This window comes from Myotis myotis, unplaced genomic scaffold, assembly GCF_014108235.1.
Source record: "Myotis myotis isolate mMyoMyo1 unplaced genomic scaffold, mMyoMyo1.p scaffold_m19_p_11, whole genome shotgun sequence".
Classification (NCBI taxonomy): domain Eukaryota; kingdom Metazoa; phylum Chordata; class Mammalia; order Chiroptera; family Vespertilionidae; genus Myotis; species Myotis myotis.
Genome location: NW_023416315.1, coordinates 57,823,176 through 57,845,962, shown reverse-complemented (window position 1 = coordinate 57,845,962; position 22,787 = coordinate 57,823,176). Strand labels below are relative to the sequence as shown.

General features: G+C 42.0%; 1 protein-coding gene across 7 annotated transcripts in view; it reads right to left on the bottom strand.

Moving 5' to 3' along the window:
* Window positions 1-15,781: 15,781 nt before the first annotated feature.
* The window catches only part of CNOT4 (CCR4-NOT transcription complex subunit 4), a 156,749-nt gene continuing 149,743 nt past the window's right edge, over window positions 15,782-22,787 (bottom strand). For 5 of the 7 annotated variants that reach the window (XM_036328584.1, XM_036328587.1, XM_036328588.1 and 2 more), the window contains 2 exons: window positions 17,850-18,062; window positions 15,782-17,160 (listed from right to left, as the gene is read on the bottom strand). In XM_036328584.1, the coding sequence (XP_036184477.1) occupies window positions 16,862-17,160; window positions 17,850-18,062 (512 nt within the window). In that variant the 3' untranslated portion in view covers window positions 15,782-16,861. The remainder of the gene's footprint in view (window positions 17,161-17,849; window positions 18,063-22,787) is intronic. The other 2 variants (XM_036328590.1, XM_036328591.1) reach the window with 1 other exon arrangement.

Here is a 22,787-nt window from a genome sequence, read left to right as displayed (position 1 = left end):
TCATCTGGCAAACGGGTGCCACCATCACAAAGGTAACTGAGTGGGAATGTATTAGAGCAGAAAAGAATTTTCAAGATCACTTCATCCAACCCCCTCATTTGATAGGCGAGGACCTTGCGATCCAGAAAAAATAAAATGACTTATAACTTACTCAGCATCACACAGGAGGTCAGAGGCTAAACGAGCTGGGATCGAGATTTCCTAACACCCAGTTTATCATGTCAACAAAATGTACTATGACCACTGGGTACATGAAGTTTAAGTCCCAACTGAGAGTCAAGAAAATCATCCTCATCTGCTGGACGAGGAGGAAATCATTACGTTATTGAAGAGGTTCCCGGGGGCCGAAAAGAGTGCCTCCTACTGACACAGGAGCCATCTTCACAGACTCATTTATAAACAAGGGAAGATTCAATTTGGTGTTTTCCATCTTCTTTTCGTTCAAGAACCTCACATTTAGACCGAAAAAGAGGGGCTGAGGGTGCAACAGAGACGGGAGGTTTCAATGGAGACAATGACCACCACTGCTACATAAGATTGGGCTTCGATTAAAAATAGAAGAGTGGGCACATAGAGGTTAAAGTGAGTGCAATTTTCAAAGGAGATGAAGAATCTCATGTTTTATTTATTTGTAATTTTTATTTATGGATTTGAGAGAGCGAGAGAGAGAGACATTGATTTGTTGTTCCACTTATTTATGCATTCATTGGTTGATTCTCGTACGTGCCCAGACCAGGGATCAAACCCACAACCTTGGCATATGGGGACAATGCTCTAACCAGCTGAGCTACCCAGCCAGGGCCAAGAACCTTGTATTTTAAAGAAATTAGTCTCCATGGACTACTTCCATTTCTTCACTTCCCATTCATTTCTTAACCCACTATAATCCGCTTCTACCTTCCCTCTGGAAAAGGCCACCAATGACCTCCAAATTCCCAAATCTACCCATTGTGCTCAGTCTTCATCCTAACTGGCCTCCACAGCATTTGGCATAACTGACCATGACACTCTCTTCTCTCTTAGCTTCCACGAAACCATTTTTTTCCTGGTTCTTTTCTATTTCCTCTCAGTCTCACTGTTTTGGTGTTCTCCCCTTCCCCCCACCCCCGCCCCGACTCCTCCCTAAATGACTTCAGTTCCATACTACCCACATACTGACAACTCCTAAATGGGCATCTCTGTGTGTGACTTGAACGTTGGCACCATGAGCTCTAGTATTTTGTGTGTGTGTGTGTGTATATTTTTTCACTATAGATCAGATTCCACAAACTCATACTTCTCTTCCCCCTGAACCAACATGTACACAGCCACCCAATTCAAAGGCCTATCATCTCTGTCCTCGTCCATTGAGCTTTTCATCCAGAGATAAATCCTGCCAATCATCTCTCAGAAATCTCTTAAATGTACATTCCTCTTATGGGGGAGGATTAATTCCTATTTGCCTCTTTATTCTCATTATCTTCATTCAGACTCACACACATTCTTAGCTTTGTTTTTTATTGTGGTAAAATATACACCGCTTCACATCTACCATTTTATTCCTTTTTGAGTGTACCGTTCAGTGGCGTTAAGTAGGCTCACGTTGTTGTGCTATCCGTCTCCGGCAGTAGCCTATCATCCCACACTGAAACTCTGTACCCATTACACAGAAGCTCCCTGTTCTCCCCTCCACCCCAGCCCCTGGGAACACCTATTCTGCTTTGTTTCTCTGATAATTTGAGTATTGATGTCAGTTTCCCCTTTACCGTGACTTCTTAGGTGGTCAGGAACACATCTTTCACCCTTGGCACTGTAGCTGGTTGGGTACCCAATAAATGTATGTTCAAGGAATAAATAAAATACTCACCCATCTACCACAGGGTTAAAATTCAGCCTTTTCTGATATAAAAGGACACATTAGGTGTTCCCTAGAAGGCTTCTTAAATACAGGACTCTGAAATATACTTTAGGTGCCCTCCACATACCGTATGGGACGTCTCGGAATGAAAAGCTGTCATCCCAACATCTGGCTATGATTAGTAGCTCTTTAAGTGTCAAATGTAATCAGGGTAATTACTCAAGTTGTCATCTTGATAGTCTGAGGCAATGAAACCCAAAGCAGGTCCTTTCCCCCAGGAGGGCGGGGAGCAGAATTCAGACCTGGAAGCACTTGAACGGAAGGTCTTCTTGAAGGGAAACCGTGATGCCACTCCCGGGAGGAGCGTGCAGAGTGCAGTGCGGCCTGTGGGAATTCCTGAGGGCTCTTTCACACTGAAGAAATCCATGTGGACAAAGCAGCTTCTTCCCATCTTCCCAGTCACCAGCCTGAAGCTGTATTTACCCCTTGAGTGCCGGGGAGTGCGATTGCACTCCTCCTGTCTTTCGCCAAAAGTGCCGGGAGCGCTATCAAAGCTTCGAAATGGCGTCCAGTTCTAAGTCTGCTTTTATTAGTGATGATGATATTGCTAAATATGTCAATGTAGTAAAGGTTTCCTTAAGTTTTTGAATATGTAACTTTTCATTTACTTGCAATTCATAATTTTTTTCCTAAACTGCTGTAAAATCAGCAAAAATGCCTTGGCAATTTTAGCATAGTTCCTAGGATATTGGTTGGCACTCAAAGGGTTAAGGGGGAGGAACTATTTTGCAGTAAATTATTATGCAATCATTCTTTGCATTTGTACTGTGCTCTAGTTTTCAAAGCACTCTCATTTATCATACCTCACTTGAGCCTATGGCCACGGCCATGTGAGTACAATGGTCGGTGGCGATGAGGAACTCAGGGCCCACAGTGGTGTTGTGGTCTTCCCAGGGCCAGAGCGTAAGCCGGGCACTCTTCCCTGTTGCGCAGCGAGAGCCTGGGGAGCTTGCGGTTATTTAAGGTTATTAATACGTAAGTTGCAAGTATTTTCTGCCAATTTCCTTGACCTAATTTTGTCCATGGTGTTTTGTTTTTAAAAAGCTTTAAATTTAACTTTAGTACACTGACCAATATTTTTCCTGTTGGGTCTGTATTTTGTGTTTTGCTTACAAATGCCTTCCTTATCCCAAGGTTGTTCATGTGTTCTTCTGCCTTTCTGATATGACTGTGTATTCACTGCTGGGCTGCTTAATGGGCATCTCATACCCGAAGATGAGGTCTAGCGAAGAAGAGGTCATGTCTGTTTTATTCTCAACTGTATCCCTAAAGCAAATCACTAATACCACTGTGCTCAATAAATGTTTAAAATAAGTAAACAAACAAACAAACAAATAAATAAACAAACCACCACAACAAAACAAACAAACAAAACCCACGATGATGTGGGTATTATTAACAAGAACATACAGATATCCCTTGGAGAAAATCAATATATAGAATTTGACTATTGTGAATTTCAGAAAAGAATTCTGTGTACATTCTATTAAATTTTACACCTAAAAGTCCTGCCTATTGACAACTGCAGCAATCCTAAGATAACCGTAAAACCTTGACTTCCAGAAGAAACTTCAGGGACCACTGAGGGGGTCCAACCTTTTAGCTGGTGTGGCACTGCTCTGAAGGGCTCTGTCCCTGACAGTAGGCTGTGTAGTTCGTGTGCACAAGTTCATGGGCACCAAGACCGCTCCCGGGAGACGGAAGCATGGTTTAAGCGCGCCCCCTACCGTTGGCCTCTGCGGCCCAAACCTCAAGGTGAGCAATTTGAAATCTTCACCCACCCAAAGCCTCAAGCCATGATTTTCTACCAGGTCTAGAAAAGCTCCAGGTCATCACCTCCGTTCCTTTCTTTTGCTCTAAGACTGATGAGCATCTCTGAGCAACATCAGATTGTTCTTATTGGGCCCATTTCAAACATCTGCTAACCTCAGTGAGGCCCTTGCTTCTTGCTTCCTGCTCCTTTTTTTTTTTTTTTTTTAATCTTTTTAAATTGGGTTCAGAGAGGGAGAGAAATATAAATGATGAGAGAGAATCATTGATTGGCTGCCTCCTGCGCGCCCCATATTGGGGCTCGAGCCCGCAACCCCAGCATGTGCCCTGATCGGGAATCGAATCACGACCTCCTGGTTCATAGGTCGATGCTCAATCACTGAGCCACACCGGCTGGAGCCTGCTCCTTTTACCCATTCTCCTATCTTCCTGCTACATTCCCCAAAGTGGTAGGGACACCTTTTGTGTGTTCTCAAGCTCTAAATCTCGATTCTATCTCTGGCCCCCTCAGTATACTGAGCTTATGGGTTCCCTCAACATTTCCTGTCTTCACCTCAAAACTCTCTCTTTTATTTGCTCCTGTCTTGGAGGGAAAAGTATCCCTGTTGCTACAAGTAAACCTCCACATGTGCTCCTGATTCTGTTGAATTTGGCTTCTCATTCAAATTTACTTTTTCACCAAACAGTTTTGTCTCCTCCACCTTCTAACAGGCTTATGACTTCCTTTGTGGGGAAAAGGCATTCTTGACTTTGCTTTGCCTTTCAAACTGTGCTGTCACTGTCCTTGTATCCAACTTGTTTGCAGGACATTATCTCTGATTCTTCTCATTCCTAGTAGTCTTCATTCTGCAGCCGTCTGCAATTGGCTTCCAGTACCAGCGCTGGATTAAAAGCAGTCCCTTGAGGATCATTACTGATCTGCCAATAAAATGTGATAGCATCCCGCCACCCACAGCTTCCTTCCTTCCTTGTTTCATTCATTCAATCCGAATGCCAAGCAGCGTGCGAGGCCCTGGGTATGTGTAGACAAAAAGAAACATCCCTTCGTCACTGAAGCACATATAAGGTACAAGGGGAGGCAGGACACCCCGACCTGCCTGAGCTGAGAGGAAGCTCCAGGGAGCAGAGTGCCAGCGAGGGGGGGGGGGGGGGGGAGGTGCACATTCCAGGGTGAGAGGACAGAGAGGCCCAGTCACTGCAATAGAGAAGATCCTGTTAGGCGAGAGGGCGCTGCAGCCACACCAGCAAACGTTAAATTTCATGGTGAAAATGTTGGGAACGGGAGAGTTTTGACAGGGAAGCGACATGATCCAATTCAGAGGCTCTAAACCCCAGGTGCGAGCTTGTCTGCTGACAATTCGCCATGAGCCCCACTCCCTGCTCCCCGCTCCCCTGCATCACAGCACAGGTTTCTTCCAACTGGATCCCGGGTTAGATCCTGCTGATAAGAGGCACAGAGGTGACATTTGAAATATGGATGAGAAGCCATACGTTGAAGATGGCAGCTCTGGGCAGGTGGCTGGCCATTGGCAAGTGTGGGGTTTTGATAGCTGCTCCCTGAGTCCTCAGAATCACCACGTTGGTGCTGTGGGGAGCGGACTCTGTGACTCCTGCACTCCACATCTCCTCACCCTTCCAGTGGCTGTGAAAGCCTCGGTTTCCTGATGAAATGCCAGCTAGCCCAGGAGTCCATCTTGAATACTTCTTGTCCCGAAACGGTCCGACGTTGACACCTTCATTTCAGATCACGCATCGCTATGTGTCCCAAGGTTATCATCTCTCCCCTCTCCCCTCTAAAGATGACTCCAAAACTATATTTCTACCTCTGGCCTTTCTCCTAAGTTCCACACCCAAATTTCCTGGACACTGCCACCTGGATGATCCACTGAACTCAACAAATCCAAAAATAAGAATCATCTTCCTTTTATTTTTTAAAATATATTTTTAGCCCTAATCAGTTTGGCTCAGTGGATAAAGCGTTGGCCTGTGGACTAAAGGGTCCCAGGTTCGATTTTGGTCAAGGGCACATGCCAGGGTTGCGGGCTCAGTCCCCAGTAGGGAGGGTGCCGGAGGCAGCCAATAGATGATTCTCTCTCATCACTGATGTTTCTATCTCTCCCTCTCTCTTCCTCTCTGAAATAAATAGAAATGTATCTTGAAAAATATGTTTAAAATATATTTTTATTGATTTCAGAAAGGAAGGGAGAGGGAGAGAGAGAAATATCAGTGATGAGAGAGAATATTGATTGGCTGCCTCCTGCACACCCCTGACTGGGGATTGAGCCTGCAACCTAGGCACGTGCCCCGACCTGGAATCAAGCCATGACCTCCTAGTTCATAGGTCAACGGCCAACCACTGAGCCACACGGGCCGGGTGAATCATCTTCCTTTTAAACCAGTTCCTCTTCATGAGCCCACATCTCTTTTAAGCACCATACAATTATTTATCATACAATTATTTATTGCAGTTATCTGGCTCAAAACCACATAATATGTATTTCACTCCCGTTCGGGTAAAATATTTCTTGAAAGGCTACTACGTGCCAGGCCCTTCGCTAAGTGCTGGGAGCACATGGGTTAATAAACAGAAGTGTTCCCTGCTCTCAAAGAGCTTCCAGTCTAGTGGAGGAACTAGGAGAAACCTAAGAAAGCTCTGAAATTGTTTTCCTTAACCTTTAACTATTTCCAAAACCTTTCAAAAATTCAAGATTGGAATCTTTCTTGAATTTGTTCCCCCTCCTCCCTTTCTCCATCCTCTTATCAGCCAACAACCTTCACATGGACTAGTTCTCTAGTTTGGGAGCTAGACTTTCATTAAATCATGGACATTTTTTATGCGTTGATAAAGCATACGTGCACATACCACATTTTACAGACGATTTTAGGGGGTCACTGACGGCACTTCTGAGGCCAAACCTTAGATCCCTTGGGGTCTCTCATTAACCCACAGAACTCTGCCTCAGTGTTGTTCCGACCCTCACCACTTCCGCCTCGGCTGCATATTTATAAAGCACAATCCTACCATGTCTCTACTCCGCTTACAAATGATCAGTGGCTCATTCCAACCAAAGCAACACCCAGTTCACCCACAGGCCTTCTTTCTCACAAGCCGACTACACAAGCCCAGGCTCTCTCCACACTGAGATGCAAGTCCTACCCATGCTCTGTGCAGTCGCCAAGGTTTTCATTGCTCAGGTTGTCCCCCACCAAGTCTCCGCTAATCCAAAGCTTCCACTACTTTGAAATTTTGTACTGACGAGACCCACAGTCAGTCTTGTTTGAGAGTCAACTATCCAAACTTTTTCAGAGCATGAGAACAGGGATCATCTTAGCACCTGCCATAATGCCCAGCCCCTAGTGGATGTTTGAAACGTGAGACTAAGTTGAAACCCAATCTCTCACATCGCAGCACCAGTTACATTCTTCATCCTGTTTCCTCTCCTACATAACTGCCCTTAAATATTTTAAGACAATTACTTTGTCTTTATCCCTTATCTGAACAAAATCCAGAAGGTACCGGCTAACTTGATAGTCTAAGTCAATGCCAACAACACTCAATATAAGCAGAAACAGTCAAGAAATCCTTAAGGATTCTATTTCCCAACCATCCTTTGACTCACTTTGATTCTTGATAAATACATCTCTCTTCATACCTCTTCTTCCACACCCACTTAGCTAACATCAGGGGGGAAGAGAAAATATTGCGGTTATCTTAGGCATTTTATAAATATAAGCAAGAAGGCTGACAAAGCACGGGGAACTTAGAACAGAAAGGGAGTATGACCGCCGTCATGAATACATGTGGTTGAGGACGGCTAACACTCAGCTCTATCTCTGCCGTAAGATCTGGGACCAGGACAAAAACCCAACTTCTTTGGGCCTATTTGTCTACTTTTCATATTATGGAGACGGATAAAAGCCAAGGAATTCATGCTCCTTAAACAACAATAAAAAGGAAGCCATCTGGACTGTATGCAAAATACCAGGCAGTTTATAAACATTATTTTAGTTTTGCAAACACTAAAGCTGAAAATAAGGAAGCCACGGGTCATTTATTTATCCTTAAATGCTTTTAATTCAGTTATTTATGAGCCTCAGAGTTTTTAAATCACTCAGCCCCTCCCCCCCCCACACACACAAATTTTATTTAGCCTATTAATTTCTATTGGTCTTATATACCTACTTCCTTCAACTATGGAAGGAAGTGTGATGACACAAACACCTGCCTATTACACTCAGTTTCCCTCGGAGATTAATCACATGCAAAATATATTCTCCAGGATGGCCAATTCTTATTAGATGGCCCCTGAACATTTGGGCCAATGTTTATGCTCTTTCCCAATGTATTTGGGTTACCACCAACAGAAGTACTTTACCCTTTAAAGGGATTTTTTTTCTAACAATGTACTCATTTCTTAAAATCAGTTTGTTCAGAAATGTATTTTCGAAGGCAGCTCTTCCTGGGAGGAAACTGCCTGAGTGTCTGAAGGCTACGTCTGGGCTAAATGAACAGTGTGTTAAGCACAAAGAATGAGGACTGATTTTATTATTATTAATTTGTTTTTTAAGAAGAGTTCATGCTCATGACCTCAGTCATCTTTCACCTGGATAGACCACTTGGGCAGAAATAGCTACCTCTGATGATGGATATATCTCATGATTATGTTTAAGGTATATAAGCTGTCTGACTTTTAAAAGTTTACATACCTTAAAGACAATAAGGACCTGGAATAAATGATGTTGGTAAAGAATTTGATAGAAAACTCAAATAATGAGCAGTGTGTGCCACGTCTTTGAGTTCAGGGAAATGGTGTTGGACAGGACTGACTGTATACAGCTCTATATTGGTCATCATCATAAAAACCAGGGGTGGGGAGTGTCCAGCCTGAGAAATCATTTGGTCTGGCCCTGCCAAGGCATTAGGGGTAAATTAATTAAATGTTTGACCAAATATAGCAGGCTAATTTTTAAGTTGATCATTTTTTATGGCCTGAGAATGAGGTTATAAATATCCAAATGGCCCTTGGCAAAAAAAAAAAAAGGTTCCCCACCCCTGGAAACCTTGTGGAAATACATTGTTGACACATATTACCTACTCGCAAAATACAATTCATATATAAAGACAGACTGCTTTTTCCTACTCTGCAATTTCTAAAATAGTTCTAATGCAATGTAGCATAGAAAATGCAACCCTCTGACTTGTAACCCTCCCACCAAATTGCAATAAAAGGCAAGTAAAATGTGCCTATAACATCCAGGCTAAAATTTTAACCCCTAAAATACTCTCCTGTATGATGAGCCTTCGGAAAACAAACTACCGACTGTAAATCAAAAGAGCTTCATTGGAAAAAAAGAATGTTAAAAAGAGAGAAACCACTTCAATGTAAACAAATGGGCAGGTGCCATTCAAACCAAGAAATATACAACATGTGGCTAGTGTTTATTGGCCAATAGCAAGAAGCTCCATCTACCTATGGTCTGACAAACTATGCCTGTTAGCTTATAAAGTCAGAGCTCATATCAGGACTAGGGTGGCAGATTAAACCTACATACTTCATTTCATTTCTCCCTATAGGTCTACTTACTCCTTTAGAATAAAGAAGAAAAACAATAGGGAGACCATGAAAGGAGACGACAGAAGAAAACATGGTGACCTCGGAAGCAGACCGCCGAGAGAACTCCCTTGGCCTCAAGGTAGCAATGGGGAAAGCTGAGGCCCAACCGTTTTACACCACACACTCCTCACTGGCACACTAGCTGACAGTGCCAGGTGCCCCTAGAACCAAGGATAAGATGTGCAGGGTAGGGCTAAAATAAAGGTTAGTGAGAAAGACGTGTTAAGACGCTAGTTCCCTAGATGCATCCCCCAATTCCACACCATAGTGCAACCATGCTGTATCTTAAGTGGGCAGATATTTGGAGACTTAATCTCTAGAGAGGAAAGAAGTCAAAACAGGAAATAAATAAATATATGCATAATGAATCCAGAAACCACCAATACAGCACTAGCAGTCAGACCCTAACCCATTTGACCAGCCCCAAAGAAAAGGACTAAAGACATTGACAGTAGGGGTTCCCCAACACGGAGCCCACCCAGTTCTTCCAGCAGAGGAGTTCAAGCACGGCAAGCCTTCATGTTTCCAAAACTTCTTATCAGCTTTTTAGTTTTATTCATGAGCCAGAATCTGAGAAGTTTCTAATAATAAAGATAGCGATAAAAGCAAACAAATAGCTAAAACCAACTTGGAGAAACAAAAACAACACAAGGAGAAAAATAACTATAAATATAAGCAATAAAGTTGAGATAAAACTTCTTAGAAAGGAGATAAAAAGACAGATGGAAAATGGGGGGTGAAGGGTGTAAACAGGAATGTTCAGAAGGTCTGATATTTGGATAATGGAATTTTTAGAGAGGGAGAAGAAAGAAAATAATTGCAAAAAATTCACTAATGAAGTAAGTCAAGAATTTCCCAGAACTGAAGGACATGAGTCGCCAGATTTTAAGAGCCTACTGTGTGTCTGGCACAATAAATTAAAATAGACCCACACCAAGGAACATCACTGAAATTTCAGAGCATAAGACACAATTTCTATAAGCCTTAGAGAGGGAGAAGAAAAAAAAGATTACATATAAAGCATCAGGCTCTGGATTTGTGTGTGTGTGTGTGTGTGTGTGTGTGTATTAATCCTCACCTGAGGAAATTTTCCCACTGATTTTTAGAGAGAGTGGAAGGGAGGGGGAGAGACAGAGAGAGAAACATTGAGGTGAGAGACACATTGATTGGTTGCCTCTCACACATGCCCTGACCAGACCGGGGATTGAGCCCTGCAACTGAGGTATGTGACCTTGACCAGAATCGAACCCAGGATCTTTCAGTCAATGGGCCAATGCTCTATCCTCTGAGCCAAACTGGCTAAGGCTGGCTTTGAATTTTTTTCTTAACAGCAACACTGGAAGAAGACAACAGAGTACAGGTAATGTCTTCAAAATTTTAAGGAAAAAATATCTGCAATTTAGAATCCTGTATCCACCAAACTGTCAACTGAGATAATTTTCAGATGTGCCAATTACTAAATATTTATCTCCCATACACTTTTCTCAACTTTCTGATGTCACTCCAACAAAATTAAAAAATAAATTTTTTTTAGAAAGACTCATAGGGCTCGACCAGTGTGGCTCAGTGGTTAAGTGTCAACCCATGAACCAGGTCACTGGTTGGATTCCCAGTCAGGGCACATGCCCGGGTTGTGGGCTTCCTCCCCAGTAGGGGGCGTGCAGAAGGGAGCCAATTGATGTTTCTCTCTCTCTATCCCTCTCCTTTCCTCTCTCTCTAAATTCAATAAAAACATATTTTTTAAAAATAGACTTATAGGGCCCTAACCGGTTTGGCTCAGTGGATAGAGCATCAGCCTGCGGACTTACGGGTCCCAGGTTCGATTCCGGTCAAGGGCACGTACTTTGGTTGTGGGCACATCCCCATTGGGGAGTGTGCAGGAGGCAGCTGATCGATGTTTCTCTCTCATCCATGTTTCTAACTTTCTATCCCTCTCCCTTCCTCTCTGTAAAAAATCAATAAAATATATTTTTTAAAAAATAGACTTATAAGAATATAGGGAGAAAAGACGCAAGAAAGGAGAGCAGTGAAAGAAATACTAGGAATGTCAGCTGTGAGCATTGTGACCCAGGAGGCAGACATAGAGGCCTATCAGTGCCAAGTCTCACTGCAATTACATCAACAGACTGCCTCAGCCCAGGGTCTTTTCTGCACTTTTCTGATCTGACTAAACCTAATGAAGCATCAGGTGTACTGGTTAATAATGTCGGATTTTGTAATCAAAGAAAACACAATAATTTCAAGAGAAACATCAAAAGTGCTTTATTCAAAGTAATGTCCATTGCTAGCTACACATTTCCCCCATCTTTCAGGTAATTTGTGGCTACTATCCCAATAGAACTTTTCTTGTTTTGAGGCAAACCATTCAGAGACCCAATTTTCCACATCTTCGTACGTTTTGAAGTGCTGCTCAGTGCGTGTGCCATCGATCGGAACAGGTGGTAATCTGAAGGAGCGAGGTCTGGTGAATATGGTGAGTGGGTTAATACTTCCCAGGGAAAATCTTTTAACGTGTCTTTAACTGGTTTTGAAGTGTGTGATGGTGCGTCATCATGAAGCAAAACTACTTTGCCGTGTCTTCTGGCACATTCTGGTCGTTTCACGATCAAAGCATCGTTCAAATTGATTACAGTGGGGCCTTGACTTACGAGTTTAATTCATTCCGAGATCGAGCTCGTTAAGGAGCTTGTTAACTCAAATTACTCAATGCAAAAAATTGGCCGAGAGACAGCTGGTATCTCAAATAACTCGTTAGTCGTGTGGTATCTCAAATAACTCGTGAGTCGGGACACTCGTAAGTCAAGGCCCCACTGTATTTGTTGTCGGTAGCGATCAGTATTAACGGTTTTACCTGGTTTTAGAAGCACATAATACACCACACCTTCCTGACCCACCAAACGCAGAGCATTGTCTTCTTTCCGAAGCGAATTGGCCTTGCAGTCGATGTTGATGGTTGACCTGGATCAACCCATGATTTTTGTGCATTTAGGATTCTCAAAATAAATCCACTTTCATCACTAGTCACAATTAGATGCAAAAGACTGTCTTTTGTGCCGTTGAAGCGTCATTTTACTGATGACTTTTTGGTTTTTCATTTTCTTTCGTTCAGTTGATGTGGCACCCATTTTCCTTCCTTTAACATCTTTCCCATTGCTTGTTAAACAATCAGAAATTATTTGCTGAGCAATGTTTAATCTTTCTGCGAGTTGTTTTTGAGTTTGACACACATCTTCATCCAATAATGCTTGTAATTGTTGGTCTTCAAACTTTTTCAGTTGACCTGGATGTTTTTTGTCTTTCACAGAAATCATCACTTTTAAAGTGTTTAAACCAGCTTACACAAGTATCTTGAGATGGAGCATGTTTACCATAAGCTTTTCCAAAGTATCCAGCAGCACTTTTCTTCAAAATAAAGTAATAAATTATAACTTCCCACAAATGCTTTTTTTGGCACAAAATTCAACATTTTTTAAAAATATATTTTTATTGATTTCAGAGAGGAGGAAGGGATAGAAACATCACTGGTGAGAGAGAATCATTGATTGGCTGCCTCCTGCATGCCCCTACTGGGGGTCAAGCCCACAACCTTTGCATGTGCCCTTGACTGAAATCGAACTTGGGACCCTTTGGTCCACAGGCTGATGCTCTATCCACTGCGCCAAACCAGCCAGGGCTCAACATTTTTTTTTTAAATATATATTTTATTGATTTTTTACAGAGAGAAAGGGAGAAGGATAGTTAGAAACATTGATGAGAGAGAAACATTGATCAGCTGCCTCCTGCACACCCCATACTGGGGATGTGCCCACAACCAAGGCACATGCCCTTGACCGGAATTGAACCTGGGACCCTTGAGTCCCCAGGCTGACGCTCTATCCAGTGAGCCAAACCAGCTAGGGCAAGGGCTCGACATTTTTAAGTGTAAAAATATTTATGATGTTAACACCTTCAGCAAATTTGACATGAAGTTTTGAAGCTTGTTGTCAATACAACAAAATAGCATACATATCAAATCGCATATATATCAACATATGTGTAACTCCATTAATTGAAAAAAATTCACATTACTAACCGGTACACCTGGTATATCTGTTCTCCTCTCCATGCCCTGGTGAACTGATCAGCTCACACTTATTTTAAACCAGCCCACTCCCACGAGCTGTGCTGTGATCTATTTCAGAGACCTGGAGGGAAGCCACTGTGAGCTTATACACCAAACACAGACCCTCTCTCTGGCAGACATCAGGTGCCCCGTCAGATGTCCCAACTGTGCTAGGAGTCACTCCCCCCAAACTGCCATCTATAAATTATCCAAGAAGCTAAAACCAAACTATGACCAGGAGACTGTTTATCTTCTGAAAGCCTTGATCTAGATGTGACGATGTGGCCCTTTTCTTACACAGTGAGGCTTCGGTTTACTACTCACCTTTCTAAAACTAAACAATGTTTTATTCAGAGATATATATGGCAAAGCTAAAGAAAAGACAGATTAAGAGGGGGGCGGGGAAGAAAAAGAAAGATTAACATAGAAACCAAGATATTGGTTATTTGTAGATGATGAAGAAAGAAAAGAAAGTACATTGGAGAAGAGCAGATAGGGGCTTTTCTAGATATGGCAGGTTCCTTTTTTTTTTTTTGGTGTTTTGTTGTTAATCCTCACCTGAGGATATTTTTCCATTGATTTTTAGGGAGAGTGGAGGGGAAGAGACAGAGAGAGAGAAAAACATCCATGTGAGAGAGACATCGATTGGTTGCCTCCTACACATGCCCCAACTGGGGCTGGGAATGGAGCCTGCAACTGAAGTACGTGCCCTTGACCGGAATCGAACCCAACTATCCACTGAGCCAAACCAGCTAGAGCTGGCAGTTCCTATTTTTAACTTGGGTGCTAAGCACACAGACTTGTATTGTTTTATTATTATTTAAATGATGTTTATACATTTTATAAAGTCTTATGTATGATTTATTAAACATACATTCACAGCATAGCCTTGCAAGAATTTCCTTCCTTTTCAGACAAAGCAACGTTTCTTTATTGATATACCTGTATCTAAACAATATCCAACCGCCACCCCCAAAGCCTTGATTACAACTCACTGCTACCTGATTATTATATACTAGAGGCCTGGTGTACAGATTCGTGCACCGGTGGGGTCCCTCGGCCTGGCCGGTGGGGATCGGGCTGAAACCAGCTCTCAGACATCCCCTAAGGGGTTCTGGATTACAAGAGGGCGTGGGCCAGGCTGGGGGGAGGGGGGCCCACCGGTGCATGATTGGGGCCAGGGAGGGACCGAAGGAGTTGGCCAGCCGGGGAGGGACTGCAGGGTTCCAGGATGTGTCCACCCATCTAGCCCAGTCCCAATCTGCTGGAACCCAGCAACAAGCTAACCTACTGGAGTGTCTGCCCTCTGGTGGTCAGTGCATGTCATAGAGACTGGTCGGACAGTCGAATGAACGGTCAGACACTTAGCATATTAGGCTTTTATTAAATAGGATGTGTTGACCCATCACTTTGCAGTGCAATGTGAATATTCAGGAGACCAAGGCAAAGTTCATAGGACAAGAGACTCTGAAGTTTTTAGTCCTCTTCTGTGTATCACAGTAACATTTTGGTAAATTAGAAAAGAAAAAAACAATTCACTATTTACCCAGCCAATATCTATTTGTGGTGACATTTGAGACTATCCTGTTTACATTTTTCCAAAACAGTGTTGAAATTGCTTATTTTGGGTGGGGAGAGTATGGGGGCTGGTAGCAAATCGAAATACAAAGTAAAGGTAAGAAGGAGAAAATCAACCCAGAAATACAGAATGCAAGATTGAGAAGATCTATTTAATTCACCCTACAAAGATAACCTTAATGGATGTGGCTGAAAATACGGAACTCCAGCTTTGGACTTCTGAACGGAATCCAAGTCAGAACATACAAGCCATACAAAATCCTAGGAACCTGGTAGGGAACATTCCATTTCTGTTCTCTACCCTCTTTCGGTCAGTGGTGTGACCGTCTCTCCATCGGCGTTAGGTGCTCCCCAGCAAGGCTGGTCATAGATTTAGCAGTGGATCGCTACATCAGTGTTTTCTGATCTCTCTGCCATCACGGCACTCACGTAGCTGCTGCTACTTGTCTGGCACCCTGGCTGCTCCCGCCAGGTCTCCCCAAGACAGCCAACCTCTCTGCACATCAATAGCCCACCTGCTCCTTCCTGGAACGTGAGGGATGGTTGGTCTGCATAATACAATAGCAAAGGGGGGTTTCATCTACAGGAAGCCCCTGAAAAAGGACTTCTGGAGTGTAAGGTGAGCTGAACTTCAAAAATGGCAGAGACTGACAATAAAACGATTTCCCCCCTAATTTCTTCTGCTATACCATCCTCCCTATTGTTGAAGATGTGCAACCAATGGAAACATCTGGTGACTGCTATCATAAAATGTTTGAAACTCACATGCAATAAAATGGAAAAACAAAGCAAAACAAAAAAACAAGCACAGCCCAAGGGTCATCATCAAGTTTTCTGTTTTATTTAAGATTTTAGTTTTAATTCTGAAGAAAGAGGTACATTTTCTTGGTTTTAGTTTTAGCGTCAGGTTATAACCAGATTTCTGTTTTCTTTTCTCCTGTCTTTTCAATACTGCACACATGTCCAAAACTACAGGGTTAAGTAAAAGCTGCAGGCAGGGAGGTTGGAGATTTGCTCCTGTGGTGATCAGATGGCCCCAGAGCAGTGCTATCTCAGTGCCCTAGTCAGGTGAATTCAAGGTCAAAGAAAAAAAGATTCCGACAGATGAGAAAGACCAAAGAAATCACTTATATTTCAGCTCTTACGTTATACATAGGTATTAAATCTGTGAATACTCTTTTTCTTTAAAACATTTGAATTTAAATATAAAGCCCAAAATTTTTTTTCTCCTTAAAAAAAATCATTTCTCCCCTCCTTATAAACTCTTAGCAACTGTCCAGTTACTACTACAGATCAATTTGTCTTTCCATCAACTTCCAATAAATTCTTTTGCTTAACAACACAATCAAGTCCATTCCATCAATTTGCCAAAAGAATTCAAAATAAAATAAAATTTTAAAAAGCATTTCCCTGCAATAGTGATAAGCTGAATACAAGATGGCTGCCAGGACCACGCTTTCCATCATGCGTTTAGCAATCTCATTTCTATTAACCAGGTTTTCAAACTTCTGCGGTTGACAGTGCATTTACTTGACCTTTTCTATAGATTAATCGTCATTTTCTGCTAAGCAGATTATGTCATTATTATGCGAAACAGACAAACAGTAATTTTCTAAGTATTGAGACTGCCCTTTGATTTTTTTTTTCTTCCGTAGAAAGGCATTTTTAGGAAACATTCAACAGTGTCATTCAAATGCTGGATCAACAGAAACTTTTACAATTAAAACAAAAGATGGTCATGACCCTGTGATCGCATTGCATCTGGGGATAGGAAGAAAAAAAACTGATCGGGAACTGGATTCTTCAGAACTTAAGAGATGAGAAGGGAGCTGTGGGTGAGCCGAGGGAGAAAACAGGGTGGGACAAATCCTGCATTTTCTAATGGTGTCTCCTCTTTCCCTAGTGGCGGTCCAGTGTTGAACTCTGTAGTAAATCTGTGGGGGTTTTGCTAGGGGGTCTGAAGGCTGTCTGAAAGCCTGGGGGTGGGGAGTGGAAGCTGGAAGGATTTGAAGGAGGGTAGGGGTTCCAACTGGCTCTGTGCAGGGGGATCTGTGTGCTGAAGGGGGCGCTGTGGTGGGCTTGTGACGGAGCGGCGCTGGGGCCGTCCATCTCTGTGAGGGCCTGAAGGGACTTTAGCCAGTGTGGAGGATTGTCGTCTTGAAGAGAGTCTAAACTGTTTCCTGAAGAGGCTGGAATACCTAAGGAGAGAAGAGAAAACAAGAGGGAAAACGGTGAGTCTGCGCAGAAAGAATAGGAAATTCGTCACACAACAACAAAAATGTTTAAGGTGGTTAGTTCCATTCCTACCCCCCCACCCCCCACCCCCCCAAAAAAGGAAAAAATTACAATTTTTAACTCCTTCCAAGTAAATCTTTTAAAGCTTACATTCCTTTTATCCTCCACCCACAACGACCATGATTTATTGTCAGGGAAACCCGGGCCTCCTCTTCCACTACACACTGTCCCCCACTGTTAGAGGCAGGGCTGCAGAAACGAGTCCCCCAAATCGCATGACGTTATTTCCCAATTGTGCTTCTCCTCTATTCGGAATCCGTAAAGAAGATAGCCTTATAATAAAGAGCTTTATTTTTAAAGAGTGGAGTATGTTCCTTTAAGAGGGTAAGTCAGATCCTTATTGTACTCGGAGGCCTAGAACACACGCACATGCGGCAGACCTTAGCACCTACTTACACCCGAGGAAGCCACCTAGGCACCAAGCGCCCTATTACACAACTAGGCCAACAGAGTGAGCGAGACTGCACCCGAGAACGAGACACCACGCGCGTGGCTTTGTGGAGAGCAGCTGCTGGTGAAGGGACTTCAGTTTGGTCTGGGCGAAAAGCCAAACCGATGGCAGTCAGTGGAGCTGAAGGAGCGAGAAAGTTACCTGTGATGATGGCTGGGTCTGTCCAGCTGCCCGGGCTGTCCCAACTCAGGCTGTCGGTGGTGGCAGTGGTGGACGGTGGTGCACTGTGGTTGGCGCTGGAGGGGGAGGAGGAATTGGGCAGTCCACCAAAGTTGATGTTAATGTTGGGTAGAAGTGCCCTGAGCCCGTCCTGCCATTCCTTCATATTTAAACTCTCTACAGAACTGCTGTTTTCTGGGAGATTTACCAACAAAAAATGAAAGATAAAAAAAAAAAATAAAAAGCTGACGTTAGAAACAGATGTGGTTCTTTAGTGGTTAAGCGGGAGAAGAATTATTCTTTCTCTATGGAGCATTTCAAATGGGTTGACCTAACCACTATGGAAAGCAGTCTGGTGATTCCTCAAAAAATTAAGAATAGAGTTTCAATATGACCCAGTAACCCCTCTCCTGGGTATATACCTGAAAAACTCGAAAACATGTATTCACAAAGATATATGCACCCCTATGTTCATGGCAGCATTATTCATCGTGGCCAAGACATAGAAATAACCAAAGTGCCCTGCAATACGGGACTGGATAAAGAAGATGTAGTACATATGCGCAATGGAATACTACTCAGCCATAAGAAAGGATGTAATACTGCCATTTGCAACAACATGGACGGACTTTGAGAATATTATTCTAAAAGAAATAAGTCCATGAGAAAAAGCTAAGAACCGTATGATTTCACTCATATGTGGGATATAAAACTGAAACTCATGAACAGTAGCGTGGTGGTTGCTAGAGGAAAGGGGGTGGATGAGAAGGGGGTCCTTAATATATGGTGGCAGGAGAAGATTTGACTTGGGTGGTGGGCACACAGTGCAATATATAGATCTTGCAACATAGAAACCCATGCCTAAAACCTATATGATCATGTTGACCAATGCCACCCAAATAAATTTAATATAAAGTAAAATAAAATAAAATAGGTTGTCCTAGCAAGATAAACTTGGTTAGGATTTTGCTCGTGAGCTCACAGCCCCTAAAACACGTTAGGAAAAACTTGCCCAAGGATCAGGAGAGGGAGCTTTCTGTCCTTACAGCAGCGTCCCCATTCTGCGCTTGTAAATCAATAATCCAGTTTAAAGTCTTTGTGCGCCATAGCACAATTTAGTTCCAGCTATGCTCTGAAGTTTGTTATCGAGGCTTTAGCCAGCTGAGCTGATCTATTCTATTAAAAAAAGGAAGCCTGCAAAGTTCAATATATGAGCTTATTTCTGAGCCCGTTACAAGGAATAAAAATAATTTTATGACAAATAAACATAAGGCAACAGAAAAAGAAAAAGTAATTAAGTTCTTCCTGATTATAAAACTGGTAATGCGTCTCAGAGGAGAAAGGCAGTAATGATTAGGCTTTTGAATTTGAGAGTGTTTTTCCATTAGTCACAAAGACCAAAGAGGCAGGGGCTAAGCTACCTTTCCAATGGAGTAATTTTCAGCACAGTCTGCCTACCCCGCTCCAAGAGTTCTACCAATCATTTAAAACACCAGTCCTGAAGTTCTATAATTCTCACAGAATCAAGTATGTTAAGACACTGTCAATGTAAAAGGCTTTTTATAAATTGTACCCAATGATCTACCACCATCCAGAATCCACACAGTATAACTAACTGGTTGGGGGGAAAGGGTAAACTATTGCTTAGAATAACTGTTTGAAAATAGGAGTTAGGTCAAACTACCATCTGGGGGTTTTGATAAGAGCCTACAAAATTATTTCTGGTCCTATATAATTGATTAGCAACTCCCATGGATGATGATGATGATGACGACGATTATGTAACAGGCTCAGTCTATGCTATTTGGTGAATTCGGAATTTTGTTTTGCACCAATCACTGATCTATGCCAAATATCATATTTTAGCAAGTGAATAATTTAATCTTATTTTAAAAAGACAAAAACCTATAACCAAACCCAACAAAAGTCATCTCTGAATTTACTAAGGTGAAGAAAAGGCAATCTACACCATGTAGACATGTCAATAGAAGGGAAAATAAATTCTTTCAACCTACAGCCATTTCACAATCAATGCAATTTCCTAAAGCTCACCCTTCTATTTACATCCTACTACACATTTGCATTGTGTTTATAACTATAAGGCACTCTCATAGTCAGTCATTTCATTTGGTCCTCTTGTTGTGAAGTAGGCAGAGCAAGAGGAATACTTTTCATTTAATGGGTAAAGGAATAAACTTCAGAATAATTTGCCCAAGGTTACAAGAGGCCTTGAATCCAGACTGTACCTGAGTTGTGTTTTAAATAACACCAACTCTCTCTCTTGTATAGACCATTAATTGACTTTTTAATGGGTCAACTATTTAAGGGTAAAACCCAGTGACCTATGAAACCCATAATTTAAAGGGAGCAAAAAGAAATATAGCAGCGTTATAATATGTCCATTAGCCATGATAAACAGGATAGAGCAATATTTTGGCTGAAAGAACCAACTGGACTTCGCAGGAGGTTGGGGGAAATTCTACTCAACAACACAGACATCAATATGCCCTAAGCTCTCACTGCATGAGACACTAACAAGATCACACTGATAAGGTCCTAGAATACCCTCAATTACAGGAAGGCTTGGTGGCTATGGTATAGTCAACCTCTAAAGCAGTCATATCATCACACTGAGTAAGTTAAGAGTTTCAATGATCCAGAAACTGAACTTTAGAAAATTAGGAAAACCTCCTAGGAGGGAAATAAATCCCCCTGGTAAAGAAAGATGATGTATAACTCTGTGGGAAATTTTTGAAGAAGATGAGTGGTCTTGACTAGGTAGGCAGAGTCAATAAGAAGCTACGCAAGATGATTTGAGCCTTTCTCTTCCACTAAGTAGGGAAAAAAGTAAATATCCATAACGCCCCAAGATGTATTTTCTCCTTACTTTTGCTTTACATTTAGTGAGAACTGGAACCAAGGATAAGAAACCTTTCATTTTGCATTAACAGAATAACACTGCATTTATATAAACTTTATTTGAATATTAGTATTACAATGAAGTCAAAAGGCATTTGTTAGGGGATATTTGGAACTGTAAATTTCCCCTAAATTTTATTGTGAACTTAAAACTGCTCTAAAATTTCAAGTCTATTTTTAAAAAAGATCATTGTTTCTCTGCTGTTAATAAAATCAAGCAGGAGTATGTCAGTCAAAAAAATTCACATATGGCACATGATATAGGAACAGTGAGAAACTTAGATCCTCTCAGGTGAACTATGATTATAAGACTTTGGAAAATAAATTAGCTAGTCTATCACTTGTACAATCTTGCCAAAAAATGACAGTCACATGCCCTAAACTGCTTGGGAGCCTACAGCATGGGTGCGTGGTTTACAGAGAAGCTGCAAGTGTCACGGGAAAGTGACGGTCATGTTCAGCTCTTGGAATAGGACCGCTGTTCCAAGTACTTTAGAAGAAGAAAAAGAATTTTCTTCACTGTTTTCTCCACTATTGCTGTGCCAAGTCTTGGCACAAAGAAAGGGCGAGAGAAAGGAAATCAACTAACTCTTAACACCATCAAAATAGCTCCTCTCGGTCCAGTGCACTTGAAATCACCTCCTTTACCTGCTCCCTGCCTCTGACCCAAGTTCATTTTAGCTTCTAGGACTTCAGTTAATTCCATTCCTTAAAACACAAACATCAGGATTTATCAACCATGGCACTACTGACATTTTGGACTATATAATTAACTTTGTTGTAGGGGCCGTTCCAGGCATTGTAGGATGTTTAGCAGCATTCCTGGTCTCTACCCACTAGATGCCAGTAGCACACAGGCACAGGCACACACCCCCACATCCACACCCGTGCTTTGACAACACCAAATGTCTCCACAGATTGCTAATGACTCCTGGGGGGCAAAATCGTTACTGGTTGAGAACTGCTGACACAAAGAAAGATTCCTTTGTTTCTGGGGCTCTAAGTAATCCCACTCAAATACAATTTCTCTTTCAAACAGTACCAGGACTTTGACCACTAGACTCAACTTGATGCAACTTCATCTCCCATTATTTGTATAGGACTTCACACTGAGGTACAATTCAATATGTACAAGTCAGTGGGTCTAATGGAGAGACTCTGGGCTGAAAACTGCAGAGGTATTGTATAAGGCCGCTCCACACGAATTATTAATATCACTTTGGGCATGTAAGTCATTCTGTTAATGTCTGAGGACCCTACTGCATAAGCAGAAATAACATCTGCCTTACTCTCTCAGAAAGATAAAGAGAAGGGAAAATAACGTGAAGCCCATTTATTATCTGATCAATGTCTAACAATTTTTTCTCTAGTGCTCAATACTGAACAGATAGTAAATTTTCCAAAAAGCCAAGGCACAACAGTCTCCTCCCTGAAAGGGATGACACCCAGCACACCACAGAAGTACTGTGTAGTCAGTCTATGTAATAAGGCTTCTCGTCACCAGAGCATTGCAAAGACAAATAAGATATGAGAAAGCACTTGAAACTTTCTACAAGAAAGACTAGACAAGACCAAGCAACTTGATGAAAATCAAGTTACTAAGCATACTTTATATTAAAACGATTGATTTCATTTTTAAAGTAATTAGTAGTAGTATAATACATTAGGGAAGGACTGCATATTTTAAAAGGGCTGCTAATATGTTTAAATGTTTTGTGATGTCAAAAACTAATTTTAATTTATCATTTTCAAATATGTACAACAACACACTGGTTTTGGTTCTAAATCATGTGAGGGCACGAGAGCGGGTCCAGTTTTTGTAGTTTTATTTTTCTGCATAGAGCTTAAAGTACTTTCAAGATGCTACATACCACTCTCTCACCTATAAGTGTGTAAGAAGTGTCAGTGTACTTTCAGTTTACTCGGCTTAGCACACCTTTTATTAAAGAAAAAACTATGGTAAGTCTATAACAAATTGTCACACACCAAGATGACAAATCT